The sequence below is a fragment of the Gopherus flavomarginatus genome, chromosome 1, assembly GCF_025201925.1.
Source record: "Gopherus flavomarginatus isolate rGopFla2 chromosome 1, rGopFla2.mat.asm, whole genome shotgun sequence".
NCBI classification, from domain to species: domain Eukaryota; kingdom Metazoa; phylum Chordata; order Testudines; family Testudinidae; genus Gopherus; species Gopherus flavomarginatus.
Window position 1 is genome coordinate 359,260,051 of NC_066617.1, and position 23,703 is coordinate 359,283,753.

General features: G+C 40.6%; 2 protein-coding genes across 7 annotated transcripts in view; one reads left to right on the forward strand and one right to left on the reverse strand.

Annotated features, from left to right (window-relative positions):
• LRRC32 (leucine rich repeat containing 32) overlaps nucleotides 1-23,703 on the forward strand; it is a 360,881-nt gene that overhangs the window by 162,765 nt on the left and 174,413 nt on the right. The gene's annotated exons all lie outside the window — the stretch shown is intronic.
• The window catches only part of EMSY (EMSY transcriptional repressor, BRCA2 interacting), a 59,370-nt gene continuing 46,334 nt past the window's right edge, over nucleotides 10,668-23,703 (reverse strand). For 2 of the 6 annotated variants that reach the window (XM_050930339.1, XM_050930312.1), the window contains 7 exons: nucleotides 22,962-23,126; nucleotides 22,559-22,717; nucleotides 20,328-20,387; nucleotides 19,081-19,235; nucleotides 15,938-16,501; nucleotides 14,570-15,082; nucleotides 10,668-12,423 (listed from right to left, as the gene is read on the reverse strand). In XM_050930339.1, coding sequence (XP_050786296.1) covers nucleotides 12,229-12,423; nucleotides 14,570-15,082; nucleotides 15,938-16,501; nucleotides 19,081-19,235; nucleotides 20,328-20,387; nucleotides 22,559-22,717; nucleotides 22,962-23,126 — 1,811 coding nt within the window. In that variant the 3' untranslated portion in view covers nucleotides 10,668-12,228. The remainder of the gene's footprint in view (nucleotides 12,424-14,569; nucleotides 15,083-15,937; nucleotides 16,502-19,080; nucleotides 19,236-20,327; nucleotides 20,388-22,558; nucleotides 22,718-22,961; nucleotides 23,127-23,703) is intronic. The other 4 variants (XM_050930347.1, XM_050930330.1, XM_050930319.1 and 1 more) reach the window with 3 other exon arrangements.

Sequence of the window (23,703 nt, forward strand, 5' to 3'; positions counted from 1 at the left end):
CCAGTACACACTATGCCAACTGTACTGTTAGAATTTAATGTATGCTCATCAGAACAGAAAGACTTAATCTGCACGCTGTGGTAAGTACACATTCAGTGTCCCACCCACTTAATCATCATTTTATTTTTATTTCCCCACCCTTATTCGCTAATCAGCCAACTTTTTCTTTCCCAATAGATTTGTGGAAGTCTTTATCTTCTCTTCAGGTAACTTTTTCAGACCTTTTCTTTTTCCTAGAAACCATTGTTTCATTCCTTTCACCCTCGCCTCTTTGCAATCTATTAAAAAATATTTTGAGCCTGTTTCAGCCATATTTACTACTTTTTAAAAAACATTCAGAGGAAATGCAGGTTCTTGTAGCTTGAACCTGGTGTCTTACAATTCTCTAAATCTCTGCCACATTTATGCATTTTAATACTTTCGCCCACTGCATATTCCACCAGATTTCCCTAATCTGTATTCTTGAAAATTAAATACCTTGGTACCGATTTCAGTCTGTGATCCAATTTCCATAAGATGCTGAATCCAAGTGGCCCACGATTAGGAACACTAAGCTTCACTAAAATTCCAACTCACTAATTCCTGTTGAACAAGTTTCTGCAGCCGAGCATCTCCCACAAATATGCTACACATAGACCATTCCTCACTGAAGTTCCTGGAGGTTGTTCAAAAATGGCCATGTCCCCTCTCTCCCACTTGCCACCAGATTTTCTGCCTCCATAGCAGCAGTAAAGTGGCAGCTCGCTTTGCTCCCATCCTTCTATATTTCTTATTTTTAGCTGTTTTCAGGTAGGAGTGTTATTTTTAATTCAAGCCTCCTTGCCTAGGTTTTGAGTAATGCGTGGTCATAGCTGTGACAAATACAGCAATTTCCTGCAATACCCTCAGAAGACCTTATTGTATTAAGTTTCCATATCACTGTGGGCTGGGATTGTATGTAACCCCTCTAGGGGGAGATGTGACAGATATGAAACCTGGGAATTCAAAAGACTATATTCAAAATGCTCCAAACAAATATGAACTTTTGGGACAATAAGTGTTAAGTGGATTTCCTGGAAAACACCTACGAAGAGGTTAATGCAAATTATCTCAGGTTATGCAAAAACCCTGCCTTTGGAAGCTATGCTGTGAGGAAAAGGTCATTGTCTGCAGAAAGGCCTTAGATCTAACCAGCTTTGTTTTCTGGATCTAAGACAGATGACCTTGTAACCATAGGAGAAACTGAACTGTGGGTTTTGAAGGACTAAAACCTACCAGAACCCGGGGTTGGAGTGTACCCTCTGGTAGACTTTCTTGTATGTGTGTAATTTCTTTTAAATTGTTTCAATGTTTTTTTCTGTAATGTTTTTACCTTGAGAATAAATATGCTTGCTTAGGAGCTGTATGGTAACTTATAACTACGGGCAACACACTGGTCAGAGCCCTTGGAGAGAAGGCAAAATGCAGGTGCTGCTCTTTTAGGCAGTCTGGCTTGCTGAGGATATCACAGCGTAAGGCACGGAGCTGTGCAACCTTAAAATTTCCAGTTAGGAGGGAGTGGGACATGGGTCACTGATTAAGAGAGATGATGGCTTGGAGATAGAAGCCTAAAGTACGTGTCAATCTTGGACCATAGAGGGGGAAATACAGGTTCAGCTGAAACTGTGACAATAGACAGCTGGTGCCTCTGCTGCAGCACCTCCACAGATATCCCTCTGCCCGCTTTCAGCAAAGTACTGGGCATAATCTAAAAGGTGCTCTATATGTGAGATACCTTTCTCAGGCTTAGGTGAATTATGCCCAGGCTGTTCTGAACCAGCCAACCCTAACTCTACCAGGCTCTGAGTGAGACAGGCATGTTGGGTCCCCTACCACCCCAAGAATCTGCAACTCTGCCACAAAAAAGCCTGACCAGGAGAGAGAGAGCAGATCAGGGTGAGACTCTAAGGATGAGGATGACTTCATCTAGTAGGCCCAGGGAATAAGTGCTTGGGCAATGCAGGACTGCAAATATAAATCCCTTGTGAAACTATCAGTCTCCCCAAAAGCCCTAAAATGGGTCTAGAATTCTTTGGAAAGAGAAGTAGTGGTAATAAATAACCCTCCTCCTTCCCAACCCAAATCAGGAGACTTGAATCTTGAAGGGAAGGACACAGAGAAATTTCTAAAGGGCTTTCTGTGTAAGACAAGCAGCAAAAGACTGTGCTCTGGCCACAGCCATGCCCAAAAAGCATGCCAAAAAGTTAAAACACAAAACAAAAACAAAAAAAATAAATAAAACCAAACAGAGCAAAAAGGGAATGAAAAAGTACAAAAAATTCAGGAAGCTTCTAACTCAGACCCCTGCTCCTGTATTGAAGGAGGAGTGCTTTTGCACTCTGATTCTGAGCAGGATTTGAAACAATCCAATACATTTTCCCCTTCTCCAAGATGTCTGAGGCCATGCGCAAAATGGTTGTGTCCAAAATCCAGATCCAACCTGAGCAAGCTCCTGAGGATATGCCTCAAAGCAAATATCTTCCCTCCAACTGCTACCCTCAGGTCGTGATTCCCTTGCATTCCTCCTTAGAGGATGCAGTCAGAGTACTGGGAAAAACCCAACAAGGCTATATGCATTAACAGACATGACCTTAGATTCTATAAACTGCAAGAGACAAAATATAATATTACCAAACTCCCAAAGGCTGATTATCCCATCAGAAGGAGGAATTCTTCCTAAGAACCCAACAGACAGGAAGGTGGAAGCTACCCTAACAAAGGGACTTTGAACCTTCATCAGCACATCTCTCACAGTCACATGCTTTGTGAGAGCTACAATATCCTGGCTGGCATACCCTAGGAACCTGGAGGACCGAGATCACCATAGCTTCAAGCTCCATTCTTAAGAAAACTTCCCAGGCAACAGTATTCTTGGCTGATGCCTCCAAGGATGCAATTTTCAGCCCTGGCTATAGCATCCTGCTCAGCAGCTATTCAACACCTATGGCTCCGCCCCTGGAAGGTACCTGCTCACTCCAAACAAGTCCTATGTTCCGCTAATCTCACAGGATCTCTCCTCTTTAGAGAAAAACTAGATTACACAGTGGCAGAAAATGCTGCTAAATCTAAGCTAGGCCCTCCTCTCTCTGCTGAGTGCTCTAAGAAGAGAGTACAAACCTGCTTTTAGGCAGAGACACTACTTTTGCCTATTCTCCTCAGAGGAGTACTAAAGGAAGAATAGCAGACTTATCAAGGGCAAATCTCAGACCCAGCATTGAGGAGAAAACCCACAGTTGTCCCACAATGTTCAAGAGCCCAGCATGATTAGGAAATGTGCCTCTGGCCAAACTTGAATCTAGGAGGCAGAATTTCCCACTTTTCAGAGGAAAGGAATAAATTGACTATAGACCAGTGAATAAGAAGGAGTGAATCAGGGATACTCTCATAAACTACAGGCTCCATCCCATCCCCTTTTTATCCAATTTCCCAGCTCCAGTGACTCTGCCAAGCACAAACTGGTCTCCCGGCTTTCTGGGATCTACCTCATCATTTTTATTGTTCAGAAGTGCACTTGGGGGGAAGGGGAGACCATTATCAGCTTCAAGAGATTTAACAAGTGAAGAAAACAAAATTCCACAAGGAGACCCTATATTCTACAGTCTAATCCTAATCTAAGGGGACATCCTAACCTTAGTGGACCTGGCAGATACATATCTCAGTGTTCCCATATGCCAATGCTCCACAATCTACTGAGATCTCCTTAAGGCATAGATCACTACCCGTACTGAATGCACCCATGCAGTCTCTCATTAGCCCTGATGATCTTCACAAAGATGCAAGTGGCGATCATAGCCGGACTCAGGTTGCAGAGTACTCACCATTACCCCTTTCTGGACAACTTTCTGATCAGAGCTGTGACCCAGGCTGGAGAGCACAATGCTATGATTTGGACTCTGGATCTCCTGTAAGTGCATGGCTTTATAACATCAAGAAAAGTTCCTTGATTCCCTCAACAAGGATAACTCACCTGGGATTGGACATAAGCCCAAACCTGAGCTGGCTTTTGTAGGTGACAAATCTGAGGAACTGTCACAGATTGAAGTGTCATTAGAGGAGGTTTTGGAATTAATTGATAAACTCAACATTAACAAGTCACCAGGTCCTGATGGCATTCACCCAAGAGTTCTGAAAGAACTCAAATGTGAAGTTGCGGAACTGTTAACTAAGGTTTGTAACCTGTCCTTTAAATCGACTTCAGTACCCAATGACTGGAAGTTAGCTAATGTAACGCCAGTATTTAAAAAGGGCTCTAGAGGTGATCCCGGCAATTAGACTGGTAAGTCTAACGTCAGTACCGGGCAAATTAGTCGAAACAATAGTTAAGAATAAAATTGTCAGACACAGAAAAACAAACTGTTGAGCAACAGTCAACATGGTTCTGTAAAGGGAAATCGTGTCTTACTAATCGATTAGAGTTCTTTGAAGGGGTCAAAGAAACATGTGGACAAGGGGGATCCAGTGGATATAGTGTACTTAGATTTCCAGAAGGTCTTTGACAAGGTCCCTCACCAAAGGCTCTTACATAAATTAAGCTGTCATGGGATAAAAGGGAAGGTCCTTTCATGGACTGAGAACTGATTAAAAGACAGGGAACAAAGGGTAGGAATTAATGGTAAATTCTCAGAATGGAGAGGGGTAACTAGTGGTGTTCCCCAGGGGTCAGTCCTAGGACCAATCCTATTCAATTTATTCATACATGACCTGGAGAAAGGGGTAAATAGTGAGGTGGCAAAGTTTGCAGACGATACTAAACTACTCAAGATAGTTAAGACCAAAGCAGATTGTGAAGAACTTCAAAAAGATCTCACAAAACTAAGTGATTGGGCAACAAAATGGCAAATGAAATTTAATGTGGATAAATGTAAAGTAATGCACATTGGAAAAAATAACCCCAACTATACATGCAATATGATGGGGGCTAATTTAGCTACAAGAAGTCAGGAAAAAGATCTTGGAGTCATCGTAATAGTTCTCTGAAGGTGTCCACACAGTGTGCAGAGGCAGTCAAAAAAGCAAACAGGATGTTAGGCATCATTAAAAAGGGGATAGATAATAAGACTGAGAATATATTATTGCCCTTATGTAAATCCATGGTATGCCCACATCTTGAATACTGTGTACAGATGTGGTCTCACCTCAGAAAAGATATTCCAGCACTAGAAAAGGTTCAGAAAAATGCAACTAAAATGAGTAGGGGTTTGGAGAGGGTCCCATATGAGGAAGATTAAAGAGCAGTGGTCCCAACGTGGTGCCCACGGATGCCATGGCGCCCACCGGGCCATTTATGTGTGCCCGCCTAGTGCCCAGCAGCGGACCTGCCGGGGACAGAGAACTCAGGCTGCAGGCGTGGTGTTCTCTGTTCCCAGCAGGTGCGAGGCCTGCCTAGTTCCCAGCAGGGGAGAGAAGCCATGGCCCGTCTGCCAGGGACAGAAAACTCCGGGGCTGCAGGCGCTGATGTTCTCGGTCCCCGGCAGGTGCGGGGCTCATCTAGTGCCCAGCAGAGTAGAGAATCTGGGGCCCCATGCCTGCTGGGGACAGAGTACTCCAGGGCTGCGGAACCAGTGTTCTCTGTCCTCACGGCTTTTCTCTGGATTCATATATTATGTAATATTAAATATTTTTTTGTATTATTTAATGTACAAATACAAAATAAGCCTTGTAAAATTGTTGGCGCCCACCACACTCTTCTGAAAACATGAATGTGCTACTGGTCACAAAAAAAAGTTAGGGACCACTGTTAAAGAGGCTAAGACTCTTCAGCTTGGAAAAGAGGAGACTAAAGGGGGATATGATAGAGGTATATAAAATCATGAGTGATGTTGAGAAAGTGGATAAGGAAAAGTTATTTACTTATTCCCATAATACAAGAACTAGGGGTCACCAAATGAAATTAATAGGCAGCAGGTTTAAAACAAATCAAAGTAAGTTCTTCACGCAGCGCACAGTCATCTTGGAACTCCTTACCTGAGCAGGTTGTGAAGGCTAGGACTATAACAGCGTTTAAAAGAGAACTGGATAAATTCATGGTGGTTAAGTCCATAAATGGCTATTAGCCAGGATGGGTAAGGAATGGTGTCCCTAGCCTCTGTTTGTCAGAGGATGGAGATGGATGGCAGGAGAGAGATCACTTGATCATTGCCTGTTAGGTTTACTCCCTCTGGGGCACCTGGCATTGGCCATTGTCGGTAGACAGATACTGGGCTAGGTGGACCTTTGGTCTGACCCAGTATGGCCGTTCTTATGTAAGACACCTTGGAGGCAAAAGTCTACCCATCACTTGACAGATTCCAGTAGCTGCAGTATCTCATATCTATACTGCAAAAGAGCATGAGGCCAACTCATGCTCAACTGTCTTCAGTTAGCGCCCCCCCTCAGTTGCATAAATATGCATAGGGATCACCCCAAGAGTGTGATTGCACATAAGGTGTCTGATATTACTGAAAATATGGGACCACTCCCCGGAATGTATGATGGATCACATGCTGGTCCCAAAGCAAGTACTCAAGACCCAAAGATGATGGACAGTCCCAAGGAATGCTCATGAGCGCATTCCCATACATCTTCCAGACCCTCTGGTTCACACAACTGATGCCAGCCTGTAGAGCTGTGGAGCACGTCAAGGACCCGGAACCACTCAGAGCATCTGGAGCCGCAACAGAAAGAGACCACAGGATCAATCTCCTAGAGCTCTGTGCCTTCAGACTGCCCTATGAAGGTGCCAGAACCATGTAGTAGAAAATCATGTCCTGGTCCAGTCAGACAATATAATTCCAGTTGCATATATAAGTAGGTTATAAGGACAGGGAACCCAGCACTACATGCAGAAATGATGACAATAATGAGATGGGCAGAAAAGTCTCTCCCTTCCCTAAAAGCAATTCACACAGAAGTGAAGCTGAACCAATAGGCAGACTGGCACAGCAGGTGCAAAGACAACAACTCAGAATGGTGTTTGAACCAGGAAGTCTTCAAACTGATCTTGCAGTTTTTTGGTCTTCCATCACCCAAATACAAAATGTCTGAAGTACTTTGCCAAGGAAGCATACCCTAAGTTCTTAGGAACACATGCCTGCTGTATTCATTCCCACCTTTCCCATTCACAGAGCAAATGATCCAAAAGATACAGCGGGAACAAGCAAAGATGACAGTGCTAGCTTTGTAGTGGTCAAGGAGACCCCGGTTTGCTGGTCTGATAGAACTGAAACTGGAACCACTGTCATGGCTACCAGCAATACCAGACTTCTTTTTCTGAGGTATATTTCCCCAACTGGACCCAAACCGTCTTCATCTAACAGTCTAGCTTTTGAAAAGAAAGCATCAATAGCACTTGGCCTGTCTTCCAAGGTGACTGGGACTTCGCTCTCATCCAGGAATCTCTACCTTAAATACCCATTCCTCCATCTGGACCAACTTTAGTATCTGGTGCCAAGGGCATACAGACCCAAGAGACCCAGGGATTCCAGCTATCCTCCTGGGCTTTTTCCAAGGTGTGGATTAATGTCTTTAACCTAGCACCATAGCACATCAGGTATCAGTGGTTACTAGCATTATATTCACAGGATCCTCAGGCTCCTTGGTAGCGAACTCCCAGGTTTCTAGATTTTTCAGCAGTCAGACTGGCCAGACCAGCCATCAGACCAATCTTCCTTAATTGGGATCTACCATTAGCCTTAAACACCCTGATCACTCAAGCCTTTTGAGCCTCTGGCTTCAATATCAGCATTCTTCTCTCCATCAAAACCAGTTTTCTGGTTGCCATTGCATCTGCTAGGCAAGTTTCTGAGCTGGCAGACTTACCTGTGCAGGGACATTACTGCATGTTCCACAATGACAAAGTGGTGCTGAGAACTCCAGGATCTTTTCTCCCCAAACTGAAATCTCTTTTCCATACCTCACAGGAGGTTATCCTTCATTCTGCTCAACGACCACAGCAGCTGACCAAGAAACTGTGGCACACTTGAGACATCAGAAGGGCACTGAAGAGTTATATCTAGTATACAGAATCCACAAGGAGATCATGCACCATGTGGCTCCTTCCATCCAAAGTGTCAAGGACCCAGAGCCTCCAAGCTATCCCTCACTAGATGGATCAGCCTGTGCATTGCTGAGGCCTACTAGGCATCAGGCATCTTGCTCCAGAAGGAATAAAGGCACACGCCACAAGACCCATGGCGACCTCGTGGGCTGAATAAGCACATTCTTTCACTGCTGAAATATGCAGAGTGGTCACTTAGTGATCAGCAAACACCTTTATAAGACACTGTTAAAGTGGATTTCATGTCTTCTGCAGAGGCCTCCTTTGGCAGGAAGGTGCTGCAGGTTGCGACCCAGTAAAAGCAATCTTTATGGGGGCGGTGGAGGAGTGTCTCCTTATCTCATTCTGTATCAATCTATCTTTATCCCTCCTCACTCCAGTTCACTGCCTGCTACTTCTCATGCATAGCAGAATTGTGGGAGACACTGGGCTGCACAATGGAAAATGTCTTGCCCAATAATTTCCTTTCTATTAGCAGCATCTCCCACAATTCTACCCACCGTGGATAGCTTTACAGGCAAGGGTGACCATTTTATATGGATTATTACTATGTAGGCAGTCATCTGCTGTACGTAATTAATGAATTGGCATGTTATTGTTACTAATATTCTTCTATGAGTTTTACATAGCTTTGGAACGACTAATCTGGCTGCAAGCGTGAGGAGGCATAGCCAGCACACACTGTGCTGCAGCTTTGAACTACCACTGGGAACTGCAGAGAAGAGGGAAACAGCCCATGTGTAGCAGAATTGTAGGAGATACTGCTAACAGAAAGGAAATTATTTGGTAACAAATTTTCCATTTCTCTCATTACAACACACTAACTATTAATATAAACAACAATAAGCAATTCTACACAGCTCATTTTTGAGCTATTCCATTGCAAAAGATGGGCAGGAAGTCAAATCTCTTCCATTTAAGGAAGATAAAACTTATCTAAAACATAGACTATCAGGGTTGGAAGGGACCTCAGGAGATCATCAAGTCCAACCCCCTGCTCAAAGCAGGACAAATCCCTAGATAGTTTTTTTTACCCCTGTTCCCTAAATGGCCCCCTCCAGGATTGAACTAGCAAGAGTAAACTGAAAATAATTTCAAGTACATACCTTTGGCAGGTAGCGACAGAGATTGTTTGTTGGACATGGGAACTTAAAGAGTACATGTTTTATTTTAGTAGAGCTATAAGGATGTGAAGCGTAATCACGAAAGTAAAGGAAATTTAATGGATGACACTCTACTTTCAGCTACTGTAGCTGAAACACAAAACACAGTCTGGACTTTAGGTGCAGTATCAAAACCTGTTATCTTGTTTCTTTCTAATGAAACTAGTTACCAATTGCAGCTTATTCACTAAAAATCATAAATCAAACAATTTAGGGCCTCAATTCACAACTGGTTTGGGAAAGGATTAGGAAAGAAGGAAATCCAAACTTAAGTTTAATGCAGAGAGGTGGGAGTTAGGATATCAGCATTCTTTTCCTGTCTACCCAACAGACTTCGTCTATACCTGTGGGCAAGGCAGTTAACACGTGCCTCAGTTTACCAATCTGTAAAATATTTACCTTTCATAACAGAGGTGTTGTGAGCCTTCATGTTTGTAAAGGCTCAATGAAAGGAAATGACACTATAAGTGCAAAATATAATTTCACTACAGATATAATCCTCAATTTCATGGGCCTCTCTAAAAATTTCTTTGCAACTATCTTAAAACAAGACCACCACAATATAAACTTTTCTGTCAAGAAACCAAAATTGGGCCAGAACTTAAATTGTGAAATATGCTATGAGTGTTAAGAGAAATTTAACACTTCATTTGTTTTTTTAAAATCTGTTTGTAGAAATGACAGCAGCCATCTAAATTTACACAGAGATAACAAATTTAACCATGGAGCCATACTTTATGGCAAAGTTGTAAACTTCTTATAAAGTAGCAACAGAAATACTGAAAGAGGCTTTCATCTCTCCTTCATTTAGCTCGGCCTATGACAGGGACATCCAATATATTGTAAAACCATGAGTGACAACAGTTGGGCACAAGCTAGGTTTCATCTCATCTGCATAGAATTTGACATCCATTTTTATGAATAATAAATATATAGACCAGGCTCATACTAACCCCTTCAATGACAGATGACCAGAAAAGACAGCTTGCATGAATCTACTAGCAATAAAATCTGCAGCTGACAAGCTTTGTCGTCATCTTTCTTGTCAAGCTTTGTCGTCAAAGCCTTTGGGGGGTGGCCATACTTTAAGTATCTCTGTTCTAGAAACAAACACAGCTATTAAAACTGAAATACCATCTAGAATGACTGACAATATTTCTGCATTAATTTTTAACTAGAAAAAAAGCATAAGGTATTTTCCATTTCATATATTCTCTCTTCTCTCCAACCTGAGTGCTTCTAATGTTATGTAAAATAAAGTGGAGGAACAGGTGCTTGTCACAGTATTCAATGTTGTAACGTATAGATGATGCAGAGAAGACAATCCAATTCTTACCCAACTATGTACAGCTTTTCCTTAATATTCAGGCTGAACACTTCTCTTTGCCATCATAAAAGATAAAACTTTTGCCATTTAGGCTTATAATTAACAGACAAAACAAACATAAAAATGAAAGTCACAAGGACTTTATAAATGAAGTAACTGCTAACAGAGGCTAAAAGGAGAACCAACAGCACCATCTACAGGAGACTGCAGCGTTGTTACGTACACAGATGTTCAGGACAAATATGTTCAGCTTTTTAGGTTTTGTATGTTAGTCTGATAAGCATTTCTTCAGTTGGAATTTAAAAAACTACAATATCAACAGTAAAATCACATCTTAAAAAAGACTGACGCAAAACCTGTATTACACTTTGGATGAATTATACTTACAGTAGTACTTCAGCACCAAAAAATGGACAGTTATGCTGATAGATGTATGTACAATTGAACGAGATGTCAAAGTCTTAAAATGCTTAGTTATTTATAATGTAATCTATACAAAATGGTTAAAAAAACTTTTCTATATACATTGTTTTAAAAAAAGAAAGGTATTGTCTTCATTACCAGAGCGTATTAAAACAGCCTCTCCTGTCATTCCACCTGCACCCAAATCTCTTTCCGTGGCTTGTAACGATCATAAAAACCCAACATATTGCTTGAACAAGTCAAGTCATAAGGCTGAGGAGTACCTCTGAAACATAACTAATCAGTTTAAGCTTTTAAACCCCCAAAAGTCATTTTAAAAAACGCATGTAAGTGTAAAATATGGATTTTTAAAAGTCTCAGCTTGCATCTGAATACAAGCTGAAGTTATGAGATAATGAAACAAATATTCCCAAATCTGAACATTTGTTTTAAACCAGAATACATTTCTGCTACCCCACAGCATTAGAATGAAAACATTTGCCTGTTTAACAGGAACTAGTTAAGCAACTTGGCCTGGTTTTAAATCACTGCATTTAAATAAATTATCAGAGGTTAATTAGACTAAATGGGCTTTTCATGTGCTTGTGGCATAAAAAGAAATGTTTTGCACATTAAATCAGCATATTTCTTGTAATATATGAAAACAAAATCCACCAAACCATGTTACCTGTTAGTGATTTTGCTTATGTCCAAATATTCACCAACAATTAAAAAAATAAACTATATTTACGATTAAAAATATGAACATTAATTGAGCTCAAGTGCAAGAAAGCTAACCAATTCAGAAATTCCTGGGGCTTTTCCAGTACAGACACACCTTTTATCTCACATGCTATTTAAAAATACAAACATCTACTAAACATTCTCTGTGATGGTGTTTTGCTCAATAGCTACAAAAAGAAAGACACAGCAAAGTAAAAGGTCCCTTTTTACTGAAAAGTTTCAGTATGTGGTCAAGAGCTTCATAGCAAGAACTTCTACTCAATCTTTTCAGTTCACTGTAGCTTTGCCCCTTTTTTTGTTTTTTTTTTAAGACATACATTCCACTGTCACAGGTTTACTGTATCTTGGCAACTACATCCTTTTTGAAACAATTTTAAGATGTCGTTTCTGCAATACTGTCTTGTTAAAACACACTGATGCTTCAAGGGTCCAATGAACAACTCTAATAGGCAAAGTGCTCTAATACATCACAATACAACGGCATCTTGGACACTCAATTGCCAAGATGAATTTAAAGTGCCCTCCAGCGTCCCAATTCATTAGGATTGTTCAGCAGAACTTTGAGAGGGGCTGGGCTCAGTGCCTTCCTCAGTACTGCTGTCCACATCTTGTTCCATTGCTGTCTCCTCATCATCAAGACGTTGACTAGTAAAGTTATTGAGCTCCAGGAGCCCACTGGGTTCCACTACCACATTGGAGCTGGAGTGACAAGGGATGGAGTATTGAGGAATAGTCTAAAGGAAAGAAAAAATGAAGTTTTAATATGCAGTTTTGACAGGTGAGTTAAGGATTTGTATGTTTAAATGAAAGAGATGTTCATGCCTATTAAACAGTTGTAAGAAGCCCAGAAACACTTTCCCAAAGTCAATACATTTGTTTTCATCCTATTGTTATAATATTGCTAAATTAAATGTAGCATGAAAGGATCATTTGGCAGGATTTTTTCAATGAAGGGTAAATTGAAATAATTACAATTAAAGAAAGGATAGTCTTGTGATTAAGGCAGTTGGCTGGGACTCAAAAGATCTGGGATTAATTGCCAGCTCTGCCAGACTTCCTGTGTAACCTTTGACAAGTTACTTAATCTGTTTGCTATCTGGCCCATGTGTAAAATAGGGGTAACGTACTCTCACCCTCTGCATGTTCTCTCTATTTAGACTAAGTATTTTGGGGTCGAGACTTCTGACTGTTGTACATACAACATATTGCACAATGGGTCCCTGAAACTGGTTGGATTAATACAAAAGAAAGAATAGATTTAGACTGATAGAAGTACTGCAATAACAAAGGAATACAATAAATGACTAAATTGTTTTTTGTTTTTAATTTCTAGATTGTATGGAAAATATACCTACATTTTAATTATTAAATTGATAATCAGATAGGCATTTTGATTTTGAAATGGCCCAGACATCATAACCACACCTAAATACTATGGTGATTAGCATCATATAAATACTTATGATATACTGATTATTTTACTCTACTACATCTATCTCTTAGCCCTCACTCCTCAACAGATACAAAATCCTGAGTATTCCTAGGAAAACTACTTAGTTTCAAGGAAAATATTACAAAATAATTCAAAGTATTTGTAAACTTTATAAATAAATCAAAGTTAGCATATTTGTTTCCATCACAATTACACACTTTTCACCATAAGTGTATATAATAAAATCTCTTAAGTCAAACACTGCATACAAACACAATGGCATTCTGTCCACTTCTCTGCAATGAGTCAGTATCATAGCATCATAGAAGTGCAGGACTAGAAGGGACCTTGAAAGGTCATCTAGTCTAATTCCCTGCACTCATGGCAGGATTAAGTATTATCTAGACCATCCCTGACAGGTGTTTGTCTAACCTGCCCTTAAAAATCTCCAGTGATGGAGATTCCACAACCTCCCTAGGCAATTTATTCCACTGCTTAAATACCTTGACAGTTAGGAATTTTTCCCTAATATCCAACCTAAATTACCCTTGCCACTACGTAAACCCATTGCTTCTTGTCCTATCCTTAGATGTTAAGGAAAACAATTTTTCTCCCTCCTTGTAACAACCTTTTATGTACTTATAAGTATGTATAATTAGAGTGCTGAGAGATTTCAGATGACTAAAATCTCAATGCTTTGACAATCTGTACTATGGAATACAATAATATGTTATAAAGTATCAAAATAAAACTAAATTTGAATAAATGAACATTTTCACATTTGTTCACTTAGGCCCTGATTCATCAAAGCATATAAGTATCTGCTTATCTGAAGGATGTATGTGGTCCTGTTGACTTCAAATCAATGAGACTTACTCATATGCATAAAGTTAATAATGTACTTAAGTGCTTTGATGAATCTGGTCTTTAATTACTAATTTGCAAACGGTCTCCCAGTCAGTTTGAATTAGTGAGATTCTACCAAATCTACTTTATGCTGAAGAAAGTTTTACATTAAAAAACAGGTAAGACTGTAAGACGCTGTAAAAAGACATAGCACAAATCATACCTCCACGGTAACAGCAAAAGTTGCATGTTCAAGCATTTCAGTTAGAAGGTGATTTGGAATATCTAGCAAGTTTGGTTTGTTTCCTTAATGGGAAAGCAAAGCAGAACACTTAAAATGCTCAGGAGACAGACAACAGGAATGCACTGACCAGCATGTTTGAGAAACTGTATTTAACAACGTATTGCCAATTTAATAAACAAGTGCCTAACATTTTTATATTCTTAAATCACTTACTGTTTTGGGGTAGAGGAGAACCAAAGTAAGAAAGGAAAAAAAAATACTTGAACATTGTTCAGATGCTATTAAGGCTTTAGACACACAAACATAGAAAATATCTGCTTTATTTTTTTTACCTTTATTTGCTCTGCTCTTCTCTTACCTGGATAATAATTTCAGATGAAATCCCTTCAGCTTTCTTTTGGGATATATTCTGAATGTGTATAAACTGGTTTGTTGAAGGCACTCCTTGTGCATCCACTTTCTTCTCTGTTAAAGCAGGATCAGCAGCAGGAGGACTTGAACAGGACTCTTTACATTTCAGTTGCTGAGAGATGGAAGTTGCCGTCATCCCTACTGCAGTCACCCTTGGCACCTGGATACAAGGTGATGATTCTGCTTCACTAGCGAGTTTACTAGTGGACATGGCCTTGTTTGGGGGATCCACTACCATATGTTCTACGTTTGTGTCAATCTGAGCTTCCATCATAGACATTTTCAAAATGTCTGCTACTGCTGTCTTCACAGATGCCTGCATGGGAAATAGGCTTGTAACTGGCGATGCCAGTTTGGGCACAGAATTGCCGCCTGCTACCTTTGAAACAGTAGGAGGCTGTCGCCCCTCAAAAGTTATCTTTGTAACAGTGGATCCTTGAGTTATAATTGGCTGCTGCACCTGAAAATCAAATGTTTGTTGTGCATGTTACAGCTATTTTTTTTTTATTTAAACCTAATCAATATTTATCTGGACAATACGGCACAAACAACATACTTGCTATTAGGAAGACAGTTGAAGCTCAGTGTTTTAACAAAGGAATCAGCAGTGATACGATAACATTTAATTGAAGCCTGGGGAAGGTAGTTTTTGGACTGCTAGACAATGTTTCTAGCAGAATATCACAGCAGCCTCATTTTCCTTTGGGATTTATATCCCCATGTGATGTATATTAATCCCTTCTTATTATTTTATATATGCTTCAAGGGGCAGGAGAGTAAAAGGTTTTTGGAGTTAGTTGAAATACATATATATGTATTTCATTTTCCTCAGTCTTTACATCTTCCCCTCCCAAGGAAAGTACAATTGCTCCTCTAGGTAACATTATTTAACTGAAGGGTGATGGTGATGTAAACTACCAAGGAAGACGTACAATGGAGATCCTTGGGAGACTGCAGTGTATTCATCTTTATTTCCACAGAATTTTTTTAAAATGTTACGGGAACGGAAATCAATAATATGTTATACCCAAAAAAATAAAAGAAATTAGGGGCAAATTCCATGCACTGCTGGTTGCAGAAATTCACAAAAAAACGGTCCAACAAAATTGATTTGTGAGCTCTATGGATTTTTTTCCCTATATAACAACATGTGCTTTTCTTTCCTAGTGTCAACCTTCTGATGGGGAAATTAAAACCAGCGTAATGAGGAGTTCTCTCTTGCCAGGAGAAAACACGGCTACAGCAACTGTGTTGGTGTTTGGATTTTTCCTTGAACAGCGACGTTTTATTTTGCATGCTATCAATATTCTGTTACCTGGCTTGCGGGCTGTTTCTCTGAAGAGGCAGGTAGCTGCAATTGACTCTGGGGGGGTTGGGGTTGCACGTAGATTTTTTGTGCCGTTGGTGCCTGTTGCAGTTTGGGCAGCTGCTGCGTGGTTTTTACTGCAAGCACCTGTACTACAGTTTGCTGTGGCTGTGCCACTAAGGTAGGGAGTTGCCTTTCTTTGGCCATCATGTGGTGTGGGGTGTGCTGTGCATCTGGTTTGGTCTGTGCTTGCTCTTGCTGAAGTGGGGTTAGCTTTTGATGCCGGATAGAAAGCTGGGGCATTTGTGGGAGTTTGTGCTGGATCTGATCAGCCTGCAGGTGGATGGTTTGCTTTTGTTTAGTCTGGAAGCACTGCAGAGTTTTCACTTGCAGTTGAGTCTGTTCCAGCTGTGGTTGACTCAGTTTCTGCTGTTTTTGTGCCTGTGACTGTGTCAGGGCAGATCGGTAAAACAGACCAGTCTGAGGATCTAGGGTATCCATCTCCTCCACTTCTCCTTCCTCGGTTCCAAGTTGTTCACTGTGTTTGGTAAACGCAGTGTGGCTGCTTAAAGCCTTAATAAAAAAAAGTTACAAATGAAAACGTAATGAGACATCATCTAATTTACTGCAGAATACACAAAATCTAGTGACATTAAAGAATATTTAAACTGGACTGTTTTAAAAAAGCAGAATAGGTCACAGGATTTCAGGCATACAACTCATGTATAAAAGCAGAAATACCCTAAGATGCTGAGTTTCCAAAGCCATAGCACTTCAATGGCTATTTCCATACCATAACAAACTAAGCCCTGGTGTGCCACCCACTACCTGCCTTTAACTGTAGATGTCTTGCCCTCAGTGGAGCTTAAGTTGCTCTTACATTTGAAAGATTAAGATTCAGATCGACTCAAACTCCATGACGTCTGAATGGGAAATGGAAGGGACTGGCTGATCCAACAAATATCTTAGGTTGGTGAACAGATGGTTCCTAGCTTTAACAAGAACCTATTATCTTAAGAGATTTTGATTCTGTTTCCTAACACTGTCTCCTCTGACGCTTCTTGGTGATTTCTTCTACACCACTTTTTACACCTGGAACCTGCCCAATTTCCCATGCACCAAAGCATAATCTCTCCCTCCTTTTCAGACCTAGTTCTTCCTGGGTTGATTTCCTCACCACTGCCATATCTGTACCTTAATACGCATCAAAACTACTGTCCCATATATCACGTTTGAGTTGGACTAAGTTCTTAAGGGGGCAAGAACACTGTCTTATTACACAATCCTAAATAATAACTAAGTAGCCTAATTCAGCAAAATTCTACCTCTGCAGAGGCTTTACAAGAGACCTTATCTAAATATGAACTATATAGAAAGTGAGTGGTGTACATTTACCCAGGGGACCTCACAAAACTAGAGTAGCTTTATTTTTGTTACTGCTGACAGGTAACAGAAATGCTAATTCTTGAATTAAATAAGAAAATCAAACTATTTATACAAGAACACATCAGAGGCTTCTTCCTCTGCTTTTTACTGGGTTGTTCTTTTCACTTGGGCTGTTCACCACACATTTTAAAGCAGCCTCTCAGTTGTGACTTCCCAAGTTGAGAATTTGCCAGAGGTCTCTGCAGTTTGGCATCTTACAAAGCCAAGCTCCAAATCAAAGGCATCTTGCTTCTTTATTGTCTCCAATTCTGCTCCTTTTCCTTCCTCTGCTTAAGACTAAGGTCTTGTCTATACTACAGAGTTTCGTCAACAAAAGTTATGCCGCTTTAATTAAACCACTGTTGAATGTCCACTCTGTGCTCCTTGTGTTGGCAGAGCGCATCCACACTAGCAGCTCTCACATCAACAGAGAGAAGAGCACTGTGGATAGCTCTCCCACTGTGCAACTGGCCACAGAGTGCTTTGGGAAGGGTTTGCAATGCTTCATGGGGCAGGTATAGCATCACGTGATGCAGGTTTCTCAATCTCATCATTCCATGGGCATCCTACTAGATTGCCAGCTGCTTATCAACTGAAGTGTGTGTGTGGTGGGGAAGTGTGTGTGTGGTGGGGGAGTGAGAGAGAGTGTGGTGGGGGAGTGTGTATGCGAGAGAGACAGAGCGTGTGTCGTGGGACAGTGAGTGTGTCAGCATGAGGTCTCTAAGTTCAAACAGCGGCTGGAAACATCCAGTCCTGAGGCACAGGGAGGGGGACACCCCTGACATCAGCCTCCACCTCCCTCCCCGGCTCTGCACAGCACTGCAGTCTCTCACACACACCCTCTCCTGCCTGCTGCTGTGTTCCTAGTGCTAGGGGAGAACAGAATTCCATGTTAATAATTTGCTTTTGCTGCTGGCATGCTCAGCTGTCAGAACTTCCCGGAACTTTGAAAAGAGAGAGCCGCATGCCTGTGTAGTTGCAATGTACGGAAGCCAAGTTCAAAGCAGCAAGCAGAGGCATGATAGCGGCCATTGTGGGATACTGGGAGAGGCCAGTTATGGCGACACAACCAACGGCAGCACTTTGTCACTTTAACTTTGCTGCAAAAAGCTCTATGCCTCTCGCTGAGGTAGTTTTATTTTGTCAGCAAAACAGAAGATTTTTTCTGCCTCTTGCTGACAAAACTCTGTAGTGTCGACAAGACCTAACCTAGAACCTTTAGGGCCCTTCCCCCTTTCATTACTGTGTACAGAAACAGGCAAGTCCTACACTGCTATCAAGTGAACGCCATACAAATGGGGAGGGATCATGTAGGCAGCAAGATCCTTTCAAAATGGCCAACAGCAAACATGTAGCATATACAAAACAACCCCTCCACTTACTAGACAAGGTACATGAGGTAATACCTTACTGAACCAACTTCTGTTGGTTAAAGGTACAAGCTTTCAAGATAAAAGATATTACCTCACCTACCTTGTCCCATGTCCTTGGACCAACATGGCTACATCAACACTGCAATCAATTATGGAAGATATTCTTAGATAGTCTTTTTTTCAGTCCCACATTCAAGGAAAAGCAACTCACAATGGGCCAAATTCTGTCCTTATGCTTTGGGTTTCCACTGACACAAGCCAATAGGACACGTGCATTCAAATCAAAACCTGGCCCTATATAATTCATATTGTCTACTTATGTTCACAGACTGTTTGGAAAAGAAAAGGTACAACCTGCTGCATGATATGGGTAATTGCGCCTGTGGAAGATGCAGGGATAGATTTCACCACAACAGAAGTCTGTGTTGCTGTCTGCGACTGGGCCACATGCTGCAGCAGTGTCCTCTGGGGCTGGGATGACTGCTGGTGGGGCTGAGACCGATGACTAACTGAAAGAAAAGAGGTCAATGGCACTTCCCCAGAACTCATTGAAGTAGCTGAAGCTACGTGCTTTGTTGTTTTACCTTCAAGTGAAAGCAAATATGGATGAAATAAAAATCTGAGTATGAAATAAGTCCTTTACTGTATGCTAGCTTCAATCTTAAAGTGTAGATCTACTCTGAGAAGGATCTTAAAAATAGCATCATGGAGTCTGGTGTTTGTCTAAGCAAGTGTGAGCTCAGTTTTAAAATATCCCTCGCCTCCCAAATGCTAGTCCTGCAAACTGAATTTGTGCTCAGAGTTTCAAGCTGGTTTCTTTCATACATCATCAGTATGGACCATTCTGGAGTCCGAATTATGCGGTTACATTTTTTGCAACTCCGCTGAAGGCAATGGGCTTGCACAGACATAACTGAAAATGCCAAGATGTGATTACAGAAAATTACTGATCATATGTGAGAAGGAGAGAACTTTAGGACTCTCAAACCTTACATTAAATATACAGGGCTAGTAATTAGAAAGTGTTTACTTGTAAAGAACTTGAGCAAATTTGCTCAGAAGTCAATGAGACAACAAACATGGATCCATCATACCTGTTTTAGAGTCACTTATCAGAGTAGAACCACAACAACTTTGGGGCTATAGTTTTGGCTCCATAACTAACCAGATGGGTGGGCAGAGTGAAATAGTCCTAAAGTCAGATGATGATTTATTCTATTATCTAACAAAGCAGTCAACAGCATAAGACAACAGCATCAATGGTGAACCCAAATTAGCTTATACCAACTCATACCATTAAATGATATTTGCTTTAATTAACTTATTCCTAAATGCATCAGGTACAGGAAAACATGGTATGGTACTGGATGGCTCAGAGGAATATGATTATATCCAGATGAAACTGACAGTGACTAGAAGTCATTCTTTTCTGGGTCGTTAGAAGGGAGGCCAAAGTCTGGATGAATATGGAAACTTAACTTGCCACTCCTAGAGGGGGTTGGATAAAGTCAGCATTGCCTTTCATGCTATGCCAGCTATTAGCGGATATCCCAAACAGTTTCTACAGAATTTAAACTTAATTTAAAAATAAAGTTTCTAACCTATATGGTTGTGTAGAAATTCTTCCGAATGTGAACCAATACAGAGTTGTCTTCCTGAGTCTGCAGACAGACAAAAAATGATAATACTAAGAGGTGTGAACTTCCCCATTCAATTCAATGGGTGTTAATACTGAAGCCCAGCAGCTATTTAGATTTATTTAAAATGTACCTAAACCTTTGCTCTAGATGCATGTATAAAAATTCACAACATATAAATGTGAGTATAGTACATTATTTCACTGCTTATCATTTCAGCAGAAAATCCACCTATTCTGGGATTAGTGGCATTTTTTTTTTGTTTCATATACACATTCAATGACCCCATTCCTAAAATTCAAATGGGAAGAAACTGGAGAAGTAACTGTAGTTGTATGCTGTTACGAAGGCTGCTGCTGTCCAACCCATGGTTGGTTGCACTTAATTGGTGCGAAAAGCAAATGACCCCTACCATGCACATTCCCTGTAATTCTGTAAATCACTTTGAGCTCTGTAAAAAAAACAAACCAGTTTTAAGTTACTGATTATTGTAAGTTCAGGGAAGCGTTCATTGCTATTGTCTGGTACCCTGGATCTGTAGATAAAGAGGATTTCAAACTACACGAATATTGAATAAGCATCTTTTATCAGCACTGATTTAAGATATATGTATAGCTCAACTTGACTTTTCCAGTACATCTTGGAGGAAACTGGAGACTCGAATACAAGGTACAACACACAGCGTATGGTGATTTCAGGGAATATAACTGATCTTCAAATAACTGGTGATCAGTTTAATAATGTTATAATGTATGCTTACTTGTTATTAAATACTTATCATACTACTTGTTATCCAAACAACATTTTAATGTTAAGTCAATGCTTTCCCACCAGGGATCCATTGGAATTATGACTCTCTCACTCAGAATTGAAGCCAGATACAGTAGGAAGTATAAAAAAAAAAAGTCCCATCCAACTTAAATCTGGATAGCAGGGTGCGAAAGTGGAGGGGAAAATGAAAAATGGAAATACCAGATTAGACGTTAACAAATACTAAAAACACTGAAATCATATTTTAAATATATTTTAATATGAAAACAATATAAAGCTTGCTTAAACATACATTTTCACCACAGTTAAAACTTAATTGGGAAATGCAAAATGCAAGCATGTAGAGTATTAATTCAAATGATGAATTTAAGAAGCTAAACATGGTAACCCTTTCACACTGAATTTCTTAAATGGTGCAAATGTCTAGGGGCAGATGAGTGTTCCAGTTTGTGGGAGATATTTTAATTAGACACATGTCCAGAGAAAAACACTGATGGATTGAGGCAACTTGAGGACTAGAAAGATGTTTTAGACAGATAGTAGGTCAGTTGAGGTTAGGGAAAGATGAATCCCAATAAGAAGTGTGATGTGCCAGTCTGAAGCATTAATTTGGCAATGCAAAATGGATATAAAAAACTTTACTAGCCCAAACACAAAATGTACTTGCCCACTACATCATAAGGATGGCAATTATAATGGAAAATGCTCACCTGGCCAAAAAAAGGCTACCTGCTCAGTACCGGTAAGTACCGAATTCCACAAAGTTGGATGAACTAATTTAGAAAGAAATTGCTGCTGAGGTCGTCTGGTGTTCTAATACCTGGCAGGTATGAAGCTGAGATGACAATCAGTTTGGCTATGCACAGGGGTGAAAGTGGGCCGGTATGGCATACCAGTAAGAACCCGCACCGGCCCATACCCAGCCACAGCGCTTTAATGTCCCTGCCCCTTTTGCCTCCACAAAATTCCACAAAGTTGGGTGAACTAATTCTGCAAGAAGTCTTTTACCCTTTCACAACAGATAAATCATATCATGAATCCCAACCTTCATTTTCTACCTTTCCTTCCCAAGAGTTTGCCCCAAAGACATCAACAGGGGCACTTTGCCCTTTCACCACCAGATCAGAGTATGTTTAAATGATCTAACTTGAAACAATGACCTTCTGTTTCATTTTACACCAGAAACAGATAGATGCACATTCTCTGACCTACCAGGGAAGAGCAGAAGCATCCCATGCCCCTTAATACGTCCTCAAAGTAGGGGAAGACAACTAGCATGAATTTCCTTTACAGAAATACTATGAGGAAAGGAAGACAAAATACTGTTCCCCTCTCCCCCACCATATGCAACAACAAAAAGGCTTTCCACTGAAAACCAGCCATCCTAATTCTAATATTCATAGTATGTTTTTGTAGCCACTTACCAGTTGTGATATATTCAGCAACTAATTCTGATTCTACTACAGCAATGGAAGGGCTTTCCGGAGAATGCCTCTTCTCCTGAGTCATCTGAATAGGAACTGCCATTTGGCTCAGATCAATGGTAGGTTGTCTTGGTTTTGATTCCAACTTCTCCTTCACTGCTTAAAGATATTTGGGTGGAGGGGTTGAGGGGAGAGAATGCACCTTTTAGTAAAATAGACTCCAACTGAAGTTAAATACACAGAATAATAAGAGAATCAAACTGCCCCAAGAAAGTGGGACATAAGATATACTGTACTTTCAAACTGAACACTTGCAAGAGCAAAAATACAGAATTTTCCTCTAACAAACAATGCAATTGGCTAACATGATTCAAAGTGATCCCAAACACACACACACACACACCAGTTGTCTGCTGAAGTTCCAGAAGTGCTTTTATTGTAGAAGTAGCTGATTGTGATTCATTGGATACATCTTGATAAATTATTGTGGGGCTGGTGTCCACAGCAATTTCATGTTCTGACCAATCCTGACTTCTAGACGCAATCACGTGAACGACAGGCTGGGAATCTGTTACACAGAAGAATGAGGACAATCAACCAACTGCAACATTTTTATTCAGTGTTTATTACAGGTGGAGCTGGTAGCAACACCTATTGTTAGGGTTGCCTTATAATTTCCATTATAAAATATTATTTTCAGTTGCTTTTAACTTTGTCAAATTTTAACCATTCAAACTGAAGTTTTTCTGAGTGTTTGCCTCAAGCTGACCTTTTTGGGAAAATTTCAGCTGTTCAGATATTCAAGTTATTCAGTATTCAAATATTGAACAAAACAAGCCTTAATTTAAATTTGATCACATTAAGTTCCCAAAAAACACTATCAATGTGGAAGGAAAAGTTACTCACCTTGTGCAGTAACTGGAGTTCTTGGACATGTATCCCACCCCTGTGAGTGCTTCACTTCGGGTGCCCATGCGTCCTGCACCTTTGATTGGAGATTTTCGGAGCAGTGCCAGTTTGGCCTGTGTATGTGTCCCACACATCCTAGTACCCTGTGCTGAGGCTATATGGTGAATCATTCTCCATTCCTTTTCCACTAAAGTCTCCCAAAGGAGATTCTGAAGCAGAGGTGGAGGAGGGCAAGT